The 12,143-nt window shown below is 31.2% G+C and overlaps 2 protein-coding genes across 3 annotated transcripts in view; both read right to left on the bottom strand.

Moving 5' to 3' along the window:
* Positions 1–487: 487 nt before the first annotated feature.
* Positions 488–2,766, bottom strand: LOC118441181 (uncharacterized). Its single transcript, XM_035865224.2, has 3 exons — positions 2,606–2,766; positions 1,579–1,680; positions 488–1,390 (listed from the first exon to the last, which is right to left on the bottom strand). Exons 1-3 carry the CDS (start codon positions 2,670–2,672, stop codon positions 1,263–1,265), a joined length of 297 nt encoding a protein of 98 aa, XP_035721117.2. The 5' UTR covers positions 2,673–2,766; the 3' UTR covers positions 488–1,262.
* Positions 2,767–5,276: 2,510 nt separating this feature from the next.
* The window catches only part of LOC118441180 (discoidin domain-containing receptor 2), a 66,176-nt gene continuing 59,309 nt past the window's right edge, over positions 5,277–12,143 (bottom strand). For both annotated transcript variants that reach the window (XM_085660275.1, XM_035865223.2), the window contains 8 exons: positions 10,446–10,621; positions 10,103–10,274; positions 9,534–9,949; positions 9,158–9,295; positions 8,554–8,897; positions 8,093–8,327; positions 7,806–7,955; positions 5,277–7,719 (listed from right to left, as the gene is read on the bottom strand). In XM_085660275.1, the coding sequence (XP_085516401.1) occupies positions 7,570–7,719; positions 7,806–7,955; positions 8,093–8,327; positions 8,554–8,897; positions 9,158–9,295; positions 9,534–9,949; positions 10,103–10,274; positions 10,446–10,621 (1,781 nt within the window). In that variant the 3' untranslated portion in view covers positions 5,277–7,569. The remainder of the gene's footprint in view (positions 7,720–7,805; positions 7,956–8,092; positions 8,328–8,553; positions 8,898–9,157; positions 9,296–9,533; positions 9,950–10,102; positions 10,275–10,445; positions 10,622–12,143) is intronic.

Below are 12,143 nucleotides of genomic sequence, written 5' to 3' on the forward strand. Positions count from 1 at the left end.
CTTTCTTTCTTTCTTTCTTTCTTTCTTTCTTTCTTTCTTTTCTCCATCCTTTTTTTTTTCTTTCTTTCGATTCTTTATTCTCTTCGTTCTTTCTCCTACTTTTTTTTTTTAACTCTTCTTTCTTTCTTTATTTATTTATTTTTTATTTTTTTCTTTCCAAGCACGTATGAAGAGTTCCGATGATTCCAACAAAATGTTACGAAAAGTCAAGTTGCGATTTTTGTTGTTTTTTTTTCTTGTCTTTTCTTTTCTTTCTTTTTTTTTTTTTTTTTTTTTTTTTTTTATTATTATCATCACGCAATACACTGATTCCTATCGTAATCACTTATATAGATAATGATAGCTTTGAATTCGTTAGTCTCGTTGTTATCAAGTTTTCGCATAAATTATTTAACGTAGCATATGTTCAAAGGAAATAATCCGATTGGCTTTAGAGATCGGATATGACATTGATTGGATATGAGTTTTGGTGAAGAATCTTTTTCCGTTTCTTTCTTTTTTTTTTTTTTTTTTTTTTTTCATTTTTTTTCATTCTTTTTGCCTCTGTCATTAGCTTTATTAACGCCATTTGACGTCTTTATTTCTTATTTCTAATTTTCTTACAAATGTTTTATCACACGTATTTACACGTTATTTCGATTATCTTATTCAAATACAAAAAGTTTTGTTAGAAAGGAAAGAGAGAGGAAAAAAAAAACAAAACAAAACAAAGAAGAAAAGAAAAAGAAATAACATATGGGATTGATCGAGACCAATAGGCGTTGTGTTGAGATTTGAAAGAATCATTTTAAATGGGCGAGTCACGCAAAAAGGACTCGTTGTAAATCGAATCCCGTTATAATTGTAAAACCAGTCGACTCGCTTTCATTTTGGCACACGATCGTGTACGGCACGCGTCTCTCTGAATTTAACACGAACGCATATATACATTTGTGTGATAGTGTTCGCGTGTATGTGTGCGTGTGTGTATATATATATATGTGTGTGTGTATGTGTGTGTAGGTGGATATACGCGTATGACGATGAGCCAATTACGAAATCTTTCAATTTCCCCCCTAGGGATTATCATATATATATATAAATATATATATATATATATATATATATATATACACACACACACAAACACATATATGTCTGTCTCGTTTAATATTTCAAGTGATCTGTTACAGATCGATCGATGAAAGAAAGTAAGTTGGTAATTGTATCTCTTTTAGATTCGTTCCTTCTTCTCTACTTCTGAATCTTATGGATTAATCAATTCAAAGTAAAATACAACATCTTTGATTATCCGCACAGTCGATAGCTTCACGTATCCAAACTTTGTCGTTGCATTTGTTCATACAGGCACCAAGAAAATGACGACAGTGTGTTCTATAGTTGGCTTTAACTGTAGAAAAAAAAAAAGAAAAAAAAAAGAAAAAGAAAATTTATAGAAGAGATTGATTACTTCGTACTTTTTGTTAATAATAATAATAATAATAGTAATAATGAAAGTAATATTTTCAACAATGGAATGTTTTTTTTTTTTTTTTTTAGAAAATATTATAGATATAATAATCAAAAGATTCTACTCACCTATACTACAACACGCGTTACCATTCGTACAATTTCCATTTTTAACTTTTATAGAACATTGTTCTTCGGGCAAACAATTCTCTGATGGACAATATTCCGCAGCTTTAAAGGGGGAGGACCAAAAAAAAAAAAAAAAAAAAGGAAAAATGAAAAAACAGACAAATAAATAAATGAATTTATTTAGAATCTCATATATACGTATTGGAAATTTGTTATTCATGTTATTATTAAATATAAAGACATCGTATATCTCATAGAACGGAAGAGAAATCGATTGGAAATTTAAGACGGCGAGCGTCGGAAACAAAAAAAAATAGAAAAAAAAGAAAAAATAGATAAATAAATAAATAAAACAAGGAGAAGTAAAAAAGAAAAAAAAAGAAAGAAATTGAGAGTGATATTAGATAGATGACGAAAGATGAAGACTGAACGAAGAAGACGACGAAGTTGATAGAACCGTAGATTACTGAGAGTTTCTTGTTACCTGAATAAATATCAATATCTACGGTGATATAAGGGAATAAAAAAAAAAGAAAAAAAAAAGAAAAAAAAAAGAAAAAAAGAAAGAAAAAGAAGATAGAACGAACTGAAGGATCCTATTGTTGTAGGATAAGTATATATATATATATATATATATATATATATATATATATATATATAAATATCTTTAACGAATTATTCATTATTGGTTGAACGAGAAGGACAATAATAATATCGAACGCTCGTAATATTTCAATATAAAAATCTTGAAAGCAATCTTGAAAGTAAAGTATAACACGTAATGCAAAATAATAATACAATATAAATAAATATAACGAATATGTCGTTGGATAATATAAATATTAAAATGATATATGAGAAATAATGAATATGTTTTTTAATTGTGATCCATCGAATATTATGAAATATAATATAATTTGTCGCGAATAAAAAAAAACAAAAAAAAAAAAGAAAGAAAGAAAAATCAAAAAAAACAAAAAAATAGGAATATTTATATTCTTAATCGATTAATTGAAATCTCACTTACATGTCAGATGTGCTACAGCGAATGTCAGTATCAAAAGTATAGTCAATCGGAATATGTAAGACTTCATTTTGTCGGTAGCGTATACAGGAGTAGCGTGTCACTCTGACGGTCGACGATTTAATGCTCTCGCTTTCCCACCTCGTGGGACTATATAAACGTAAGGTGACTTGACTATCGCGTACGCACACGCGCGCGCACGAACGTTTCGATGAGAAAGAAATGAGATAGAGATAGAGAGAGAAAGAGATAGTGTTAATGTTAGAGAAAGAGAGGGAGAGGGAGAGAGAGAGAGAGAGAGAGAGAGAGAGAGAGAGAGAAAGACACAAACATCTGCTTGACGCCTTCGCGCATTTCATTATATCTTTTTTTTTTTTTTCTTTTTGTCTACTCTCTCTCTCTCTCTCTCTCTCTCTTTATCTCTAACACCATTTCTCTATCTCTGTTTCTCTTTCTTTCCATTTCTTTTTCTTTTCATTTTTTTTCATTCAAAAATCATTTAGCAAGATATTATCATTGTGATCGTAAGAAAAACAAAACTTAATTTATAGGTATTCAAGTTCGTATCATTTAGATCGATTTAATACGATAATTAAAGAATTTATTTGGGAAATTTTTTAAATATCTGTTATCTTTTATTTTTTTTTCTTTTCTTTTTTTTTCTTTTTTACTCTTTCTTACGAGTACTTTATCTTCTTCTTTTTCTTCTTCTTATTCATCTTTTTTTTTTCTTCTTTTTCTTTCTCTCCCTCTCGTTTTCTTTTTTTTTTTTTGGACTTTTACATACTCCATACGATCCCTCCGTGGTGTAAATTTTTAAATTTTCTTTCTTTTTCTTTTTCTTTTAATTATTATTATTATTATTATTATTATTATTATTATTATTATTATTATTATTTATTTTTTATTCCTATATTAATCCACATTTGCTTTATCAATATTATTATCTTTATTTTACGCGATCTAATTAATTACTTTTGCGTTATTTAATTACTTTTGTACTGTAAACTTTTATTTACGTTAATCGTTAAAATTGTAAATTTTTTTTTCTTTTGCCAAATTCCTTTTTTTTTTTCCTATTCTTTCTGTTTTTCTTTCTTTCTTTTTTTTTTTGCTCTTGTCTTTTTAATGGATTTCTATTATAAGATTTACCTTATCAGAATTAAAACTCTTAATTACATATATTATCTGATATACAATTTAAAATAATTTGTAAAATTGATTAAGATATTCGAATGATCTTCTTATTGGTTTAAGTGTTTTAGATTTCACACAATGTACATATGGAATCGTTGAAATTTCTTAAAAGAAAATACTGATAAGAATGATGATCATTATTATTTTATTCCTTTAAGTGAAGAGAAAACAATTCTATTATGTTTTTTTGTGAATGTATGAAAGTATATAGAGTTGATACTACGAATTCAATAAGGAAATTGTAAATATTCCTCGAATTATTTCCTCTCTCTCTCTCTCCCTCTCTCTTCCTACTGATAAAACATAATTAGAATACTTAAGTATGTATGTATTTACGTTTTAATGAGTCATGGTCCAATGTTCAATGTCTAACGTTAACAGAAAGTAATTAAGTTCATTGATGCTGTTTGTCAATTAATATTATAATTATTTATAAGAAAACTTCTTTGACATTTGTGCTTTTGCAATCGATAATGGCACATGATAATATATAACAGTATGTTTCCTGTTATTCGTTATACTGACCTTCTGGTTAATACCGAGATAAGAAAAACTGTTGGTGCGATGAGTGATCTTTAAATGTTCGTAAACATACACACGTTACACCACAGACATAAACGAAATACAAAGAGACACAGGTAGAATTTATTCTATCAATGTGTACAGAGACACACACATATTTGTCCGAATTATGACAAATAATAAAGTATGGAGTGGGAGATATCGTGTCGAGGGGAAAAATAAAAAAAAAAAAAAAAGAAAAAAAAAGAAGATAAGAACGAAATAGATCTATGATCTATCTTTTTCTCTCTCTCTCTCTTTTTCTCGTTTTTTTTTCTTTTTTTTTTTTTTTCTTTTTTTTGTTGCTTTTTCGTATCTCTTCCTTTTCTTTTTCTTTTTCTTTTTTTTTTCCATCTTTTCCTTTCTTTTTGCACCTTTCCTTTTCGCTTTCATTAACTCTTAAGGATCTTTGTAAAAGACGAGTGATAATTACGACGAGAAGAGTAAAAAAAAGAACACAATGTGGCTTAATCTACATTTTTTATTAATATCACTTAAAGTATAATAATTGTCATTGCTTTCTTTCACTGTGTGTTTTCAAGTGTAAATGAAATGATAGAAGAAAACGTTACAGTAGAAGAAGAAGAAGAAGAAGAAGAAGAAGAAGAAGAAGAAGAAGAAGACGGAGATGTAGAAGATGTAGAAGAAGAAGAAGAAGAAGAAAGAGGATAGTGGATTTACATAAAGGCATAGCGTTTCTTTTTTTTTCTTTTTTTTTTTTTTTTTTTTTTCTTATCAGCATACTCCTCGCTTTTCAACTTACACGCTCGTAAAATTTTCTTCCTCGATAAATATACGTGATATAATAATAATAATAATAATAATAATAATAATAATAATAATAATAATAATAGTAATAATAATAATAATAATAATAGTAGTAGTAGTAGTAGTAATAATAATAATAATAATTATAATAATTATAATAATTATAATAATTATAATAATTATAATAATAATAATAATAATAATAATAATAAGTACTTGTTGCTACGTTTCCAAGTCGAAAAACATGTTTACGATACTAAAAAGTATTGGAAAAATTGTTTCAGTTAGATAGAATAAGATTTCATATTGACGTCTTTGTCTTATCGATCATCGGGTTTTGTTTGTTGAAAAAAATAATTGTAGCAATCAAATACGAACGATAACTTTATCGGAGAAAGAGAGAGAGAGAGAGACAGAGAGAGAGAGAGAGAGAGAGAGAGAGAGAGAGAGAGAGAGAGAGAGAGAGACATAATTTTCTTTTTTTTTTTTTCTCTTCGATTGAAAATAGGATGAATGCGCTGTTAATTAATCGATCGCGAGATTTTTGACGATTTACAAAATTTCTATTTTGCGCAAAATGTTTTCTCGTTAAAAACGCTCGTAATACTCGGTGATGATTAGATTATAAATGACGAAATTAATGATTATTTCATATCACTCAGGCGCGCTTTTCTCGCTTATTATTATTTAACCGAAACAATCATCGACTAACAAGCGTAAGAGCACCGTTAAAAACCTTCACAGATTTCAATAGATATTCATACGTATTATGTTTGTTGTTATTGTTTTTGTTGTTGCTTTTGTTGTTGCTGTTATTATTATCATTGTTATCGTTATTGTTATTGTTGTATGTACAGTGAGTAGACTTATTCGTATCGTAATGCCGTGCATATTATTAAACATTATCGTTTTCACAATACTGTACAGTGTACACAACGAATTTTTACTCGTAAAAAGGAAAATATATGAATTCGCGTTAGGACGCTGATTCGATTGATTGCATTTGTGATCGGTCGTTAGGACAAAATTAATAACATTTATCGTTCAATCGTATAAAGTAATAAATAAATTCAACGATTTAATGTAATTTTTATAATCAATTACATGCAACATTTGATTTTTTCCGATTAATTATCCTTTTCCTACAAATTTCAGATTCAAGATGGATACGTCTTTACGTGACGATAAAAGTAGTACATGGATATTGTTTGTCGTAACATTGTAACGACACATAGTGACATTTCTTTCTTTGTCCTTATCCCTATCCCTACCTCTATCCCCGCTCCACCTCCTATCCCTTATTCGTTAACCCTTGTTATTTTCACGCGATTCAACGGCACGACATTTTAGTTAAAAATCAAATCTCCGTATGTTTTCGTGACAATGACGTAGCGTGACAACGAGTTCAATGTCACGATAACGTGACATCTAAGTTTTCGCGACGACAAAAGGTTCATAAAATTTCGGAATGTCATGACCGTGAAGGAGTACATGATCGATTTCTTTGTCACGTTAAAACGTATACCCTTAAATGTGTCACACATCAACCGATCTTTACGACGAGGGAAATGATTCGACGGAAGTTTTTTTTTTTTTCTTTTTGTTCTTTTTTTCCTATTTTTTTTCTGTTTCTTTCTTTCTTTGTTTCTTTTTTCCTTTTTTTTTTTTTTCTTTTTTTTTTTCTTTAATCGATAGAGTTTCAAAAGAGAAATCGTTTGGCGCCAGGGGATTGCGTCAGGTCGCGAACAAGATTTTTCGAAGAAAAAAAAAAGAGAATTATTTCCAAGAAAAAGAAAAAAAAAAAAGAAAAAACAAAAAGAGAAAGAAAAGAAAAGGAAAAAGAAAAAAATCTGTGTCCCTCGTAGGAAAAATACGTAAGTTTGTCCGATATATGCTTTTCTTTTTTTTCTTTTTTTTTTTTTCTGTTTTTTTCGTCCGATGTACAGACAGACACGCGCACACACATACGCGCACACATACACATACACACACACAGACACATATAGACACGCACGCATACTCTGGCAGTCTCTCTCTTATTTGACACGTTATCGTGTTCACGCAAAACGTGTAGCTAATTGTTCGCAAATCCAATCAGCAGGAGCAAAGAAATCTTTAATTAGCATTTACGGAAGTTTACGGATCTCTAGAACGTACTAAAGATTATAATAATGCGTTTAGATAGGGACATCTTATAACGCAAATAGCTTTCCGTTTATCGGCTCTCGTCGTTAAACGATCTTAGAAAGTTGTTCAGATTCGTACATTCAAACGGAATTGTCTTCTGTATTGGGATAGTATTAGTTTTCAAAGATATTCACTTAATAGGAGAATGCCGAAGGTCAAATGATACGCGAATACCGTTTCAAATTACTCATAGCCCATCCGATAACGTTGTTATTCGAAACGTGAAACAAAAATTCGTTCAATGTTTATCGATGTTATGTGCCAGGTCGATAATCCGCGATCGTGTTCTTTAAGAAAGAATAGATGTCTTTGAAAGATGGTCTTGCTTCTTCGTCCCTTCTCCAACAGGAACACATCATTTTGTAAACGTCATCTGGACACATTGTTGGCTTCGGTAGGAATACCTGATAATACGACAATTACGTTAATCATTTTCATTTAATTATTATTATTATTATTATAATATTGAAATTTAATGAAAAATTCATACTTGTGATTCCTCCCCGTAATACATATGTTCGGCATTTCTAATAACTTGATCATTGGTGAGATGTTGGAATGGTTTTTCTCTGGCTAAACTCATCACTTCCCAAAGTGTTACTGCGAATGACCATGTACTACTTGCACATGTATACCTATCCTAAAATAGAAACGATCATGTTATTCGATTACGTTACATCGATATAATAATAATAATAATGTTTCGAATTATTTCTTTTATCTCTTTTCTTTTTCTTTCTTTTTTCTTCTTCATCCTCTTATTCATCTTTTTCTTACCAAGAGAATGCTTTCCCATGGTAACCATCTGATCGGTGCTGGTGGTCTACCACCAATGTCGCTGTAATCCTTCTTATAAAGATCGCTGCACATTGCGATATCCGTAACTTTCACGGCATATGATCGACCAACCAAGCAATTTCTGGCAGCAAGATCCTTATGTACCAGATTCTTTGATTCGAGATACCTCATACCCGAAGCTATTTGCGTACCCATATAGAGGAGACAGTTTTGACTACGGAGATAAGTTATTTATTATACTTCTTTCATTTTTTGTTTCTTTCTTTCTTTTATGTTTCTTTTTCTTTCTTGTTTTTTTTTTTTTTTTTTTTTTTTTTTTTGAGGAAGAAAAACAAAAAAAAAGAAAAAAAGAACGGTGCATGAGATTACCCCAAGGGTTAACCAAAGGTAGGGCGTATACAAAAGCACATGCTATACCATTTACTTTATTTATATCGTACCTCAGGGTCTTTAGATTGCAGGTCGGTCTTAAAGTTCCTGTAAGCGGTACGCTATACTGAAGATAATGGGCAAGATCACCGAGTTCGGTGTACTCGATGATTGTCCATGGAGCTGGCTCAGCTGCACAGACACCCAAGATCCTTGCCACATTCGGATCGGACAATCCAGATAGAAACCTCACTTCTCTCATTTGATCGTTCGTACCGGGCATGCCGATCCCTCCAGCGTTGTTGCTTATGTGCCCAGTTCGAATGTCGTTGATACAAGTTGGTACACGGGCCACGACCAATCTTGGAGCACTTGGTATAACATCGTCGAGGTCTACGGTCTCACAGACGATAGCCTGATAGGATAGAAATATGAATTGTTTATTCTTTCTTATTGTTTTCTTTGTTTTTTTTTTTCTTTTTTTTTTTATTTTTTTTTTTTCTAGATGAATGATAAACGAACAATTGTTGGCAGATATGTAACGCTTAATATAAGTTTGCCATTAGAGATATTTCCTATTAAGAAAATTTTTTTTTTTTATATGTATATATATATATATATATATATGTATAAATCGAAATAGGTTCAATAAAATATTATCAGATCGAATAATACTTCTCCGATAGTGCTTGAGCCAAGTTTTTCCGTGGTTCTCAAGCAAAGCCGGGGTACACCGGTTGGTTCGATCTCTTTGCATTTGTATGGTTTGTTCATGCTAGGAGCTATGTTCCAAGTGACGACGGGTGCGGGTATCTGCAAAAGTAATTTATGCCCCGTCATGTTCGTCGCGCCGCCATCACTGCCGTAAGGGAAAAATAAAATCGAGCATAATGGTATATGAGAGAGAGAGAGAGAGAGAGAGAGAGAGAGAGAGAGAAAAAGAGAGAGAGGGAGAGAGAAAGAAAAAGAGAGTAAACGTTTAACGGTTTTTTTCGTGCCTCGTTGATCGCATTCAGATGTTAACGATTTTATATATACAATGATAAATTACCTTGTTAATTGACGGAACATTGTTATGTTGTAATGCAACAGATTTTTCTTTTGGTGCTGTGTGCCAACGTTTTGAATGACCACGATCCATATCTCGACGATAACTTGCTGTTGTTGTTGTCGTCGTCGTCGTTGTTGTTGTTGTTGTAGTTGTTGCAGTAATGATGGCGTTGGTTCCTGTCGTCGTCGTCGTCGTCGTCGTCGTCGTCGTCGTCGTTGTCGTTGTCGTTGTCATATTAAGTTTATTGCTGTTACTGCTGTAACTTTGTAATGTTCTGTAATGATGCATATGACGAGAGATTGATTCGGTTGGCGATGAGGAACAACTTGGTGGTTCCAATATGGAATCTGCTCGACTGTTCAATCGTACGTTTTCTTCGGAGATCGTTGAATTATCATTTGAATCTTTTGGTGGTTCTATGAATGGAAGACATTTTTTTCAATATTTCATATATGAAAATAATCGTATTACGATTTATCGATGTTCATAATTGATATCTCTTGATAATCAAATAAATATTAGAGGATCGTAGATATTCATTAAGAATTTAATATATTTGTTATACTTACCGGAATTGGCTACGATCGCATAAGTCGATTTACATTGCGGACTAACCAATGGGGAATCGAATTGTTCCATAGTTAATGATTCATGAACGCTGACGTCTTCGGGCGCGTCAACCGATGCATGATTACCGCTGTCATTCAACATACCACCGGGCGTTAAATTTAGAAGTAGTCCCTGAATAATTTAAATACTTTATCTAGCATTCACGTTAACATGAGAAGAAAATGTGGCACGATCAGAAATAATATTATTAATAATAATAATAATAATAATAATAATAATAATAATAATAATAATAATAATAATAAGGGAATTAATCGAATTTTTCAGGATAAATCAACGTACCTTCATATTGATCGTGAATCCAAATGGATTTTTAAGTACGGTCGGTGAACTTTGAAGTTTTTGTCGTCGATTCAATAGCAAAATGACAACAAAGACCATGAGTAGAAGAAGTATAATAGCGGTGAGGACGCCTATCAATACCTCCAAATATTCCTGTCCCTCGCTCGGTGCTGTGACTAAGATAAACAAAGAAAGAGAGAGAGAGAGAGAAAGAGAAAGAGAGAGAGAGAGAGAGACAGAGAGAGAGAGAGAGAGAGACAGAGAGACAGAGAGAGAAAGAGAGAGAAAGTGATAGAGATAGGAACAAAACATAAACAAGGTTAAAACGTAAATGATCAAAGACGCTAATGCTTCATGAATCGTTATGATTCTCATTCACGATTCAGCTCTCCTCAACGTAGGTAACTACGTAGATCGCTTAGCGCAAAATTACGATCGTACAGAAATCTTTTTCTTCGATCGTACAGAAGTTAATGTTTCATTCGTTCTTATTTTTTTCGTACGGATTAATTGATCGTTAAATCGAGAATCGTGCAATACGATTTAATTACGTTTCCTTTTTCATTTATTAACGTTTTATAATGATTTTGTTACGGTAATACGATTAAAGTTAAGGACAACGATGAAGATCGAAGTAAGTGTATCGTTTTAGTTTTCTCCTCTCTCTCTCTCTCTCTCTCTCTCTCTCTCTCTTTCTTTTTTTTTTTCTTTTTTTTTATACGTGTTTCTCCGAATGATCACGGATTCTTTGGGTTGGAAGGACCTTAAAAGCGGGGAGCATGTAACAAATGGTTCGATTAAAATCCCATCGGGAAGATGCGATTCTCTCGAGCTAATAGCCGAAACACCAGGGGAATCTTTCTCGTAGAGAAAAGCCGCTTTATTGACCGTAAAAGAAAAAGTAGAGTAAACCGAGAGAAGAGACTATCAAAAGGTAACGTTAGCATTACCAATATAAATCTTATTGTCGACTTGGATTATCAAAAGTAAAGAGGTGTGTAGAAGTATCGATCGATCGAAGTCGTCGTTAAAAAGATAAGTGTCTATTTTCTACACGTTACTGGATACTCTTTGTTGAAAAGGATTGATGATAGACCATATTACATTACATATTGTTACTAGGCGTTAACTAACACGTGACTCGTCGTAATTTTTAATGGCGTTAAATTGATCATCCTTATAATTCTTTTCTTTCTTTCTCTTTTTCCTTTCTTCCTTTTTTTTTTCTTTTTCTTTCTCATTTTGTCTCTGCGTTTCTTTTTTTTTTTTTTTTTCCCCTTTTGCATACGAGATTATTAATGTGTTCGCTAAAAAAAAAAAAAAAAAAAAACAAAAAAGAAAATTGATTTCGCATATTATTTATAGACAGCATTATATATATGTATAAATATGTATGTATATATTTATGTTTACAGAGTAAATTATTAGAATCAACTTCGTACAATGTCTTCTATTAAACTATATACATACACAATACAAACGTAATAATTATAATTGATATTTACTTAATAAGGGAACTATTTAAATCCGAACCATTTAATTTATCTTTGAAAGTATGCTAAAATGTACAATTTATTTTCAAATTCGAAAATTTTCGTTGGTTATTGTTCGTTATTAATTTTCATTTGGAACGTAAACTTCACTTTAAAGAAAACTTTCCAAGCGTTTGTTCTCCACCGTCAGATTTAGAAATTTAAA

This window comes from Vespa mandarinia, chromosome 11 (assembly GCF_050613455.1).
Source record: "Vespa mandarinia isolate Hongniang chromosome 11, ASM5061345v1, whole genome shotgun sequence".
Lineage (NCBI taxonomy): Eukaryota > Metazoa > Arthropoda > Insecta > Hymenoptera > Vespidae > Vespa > Vespa mandarinia.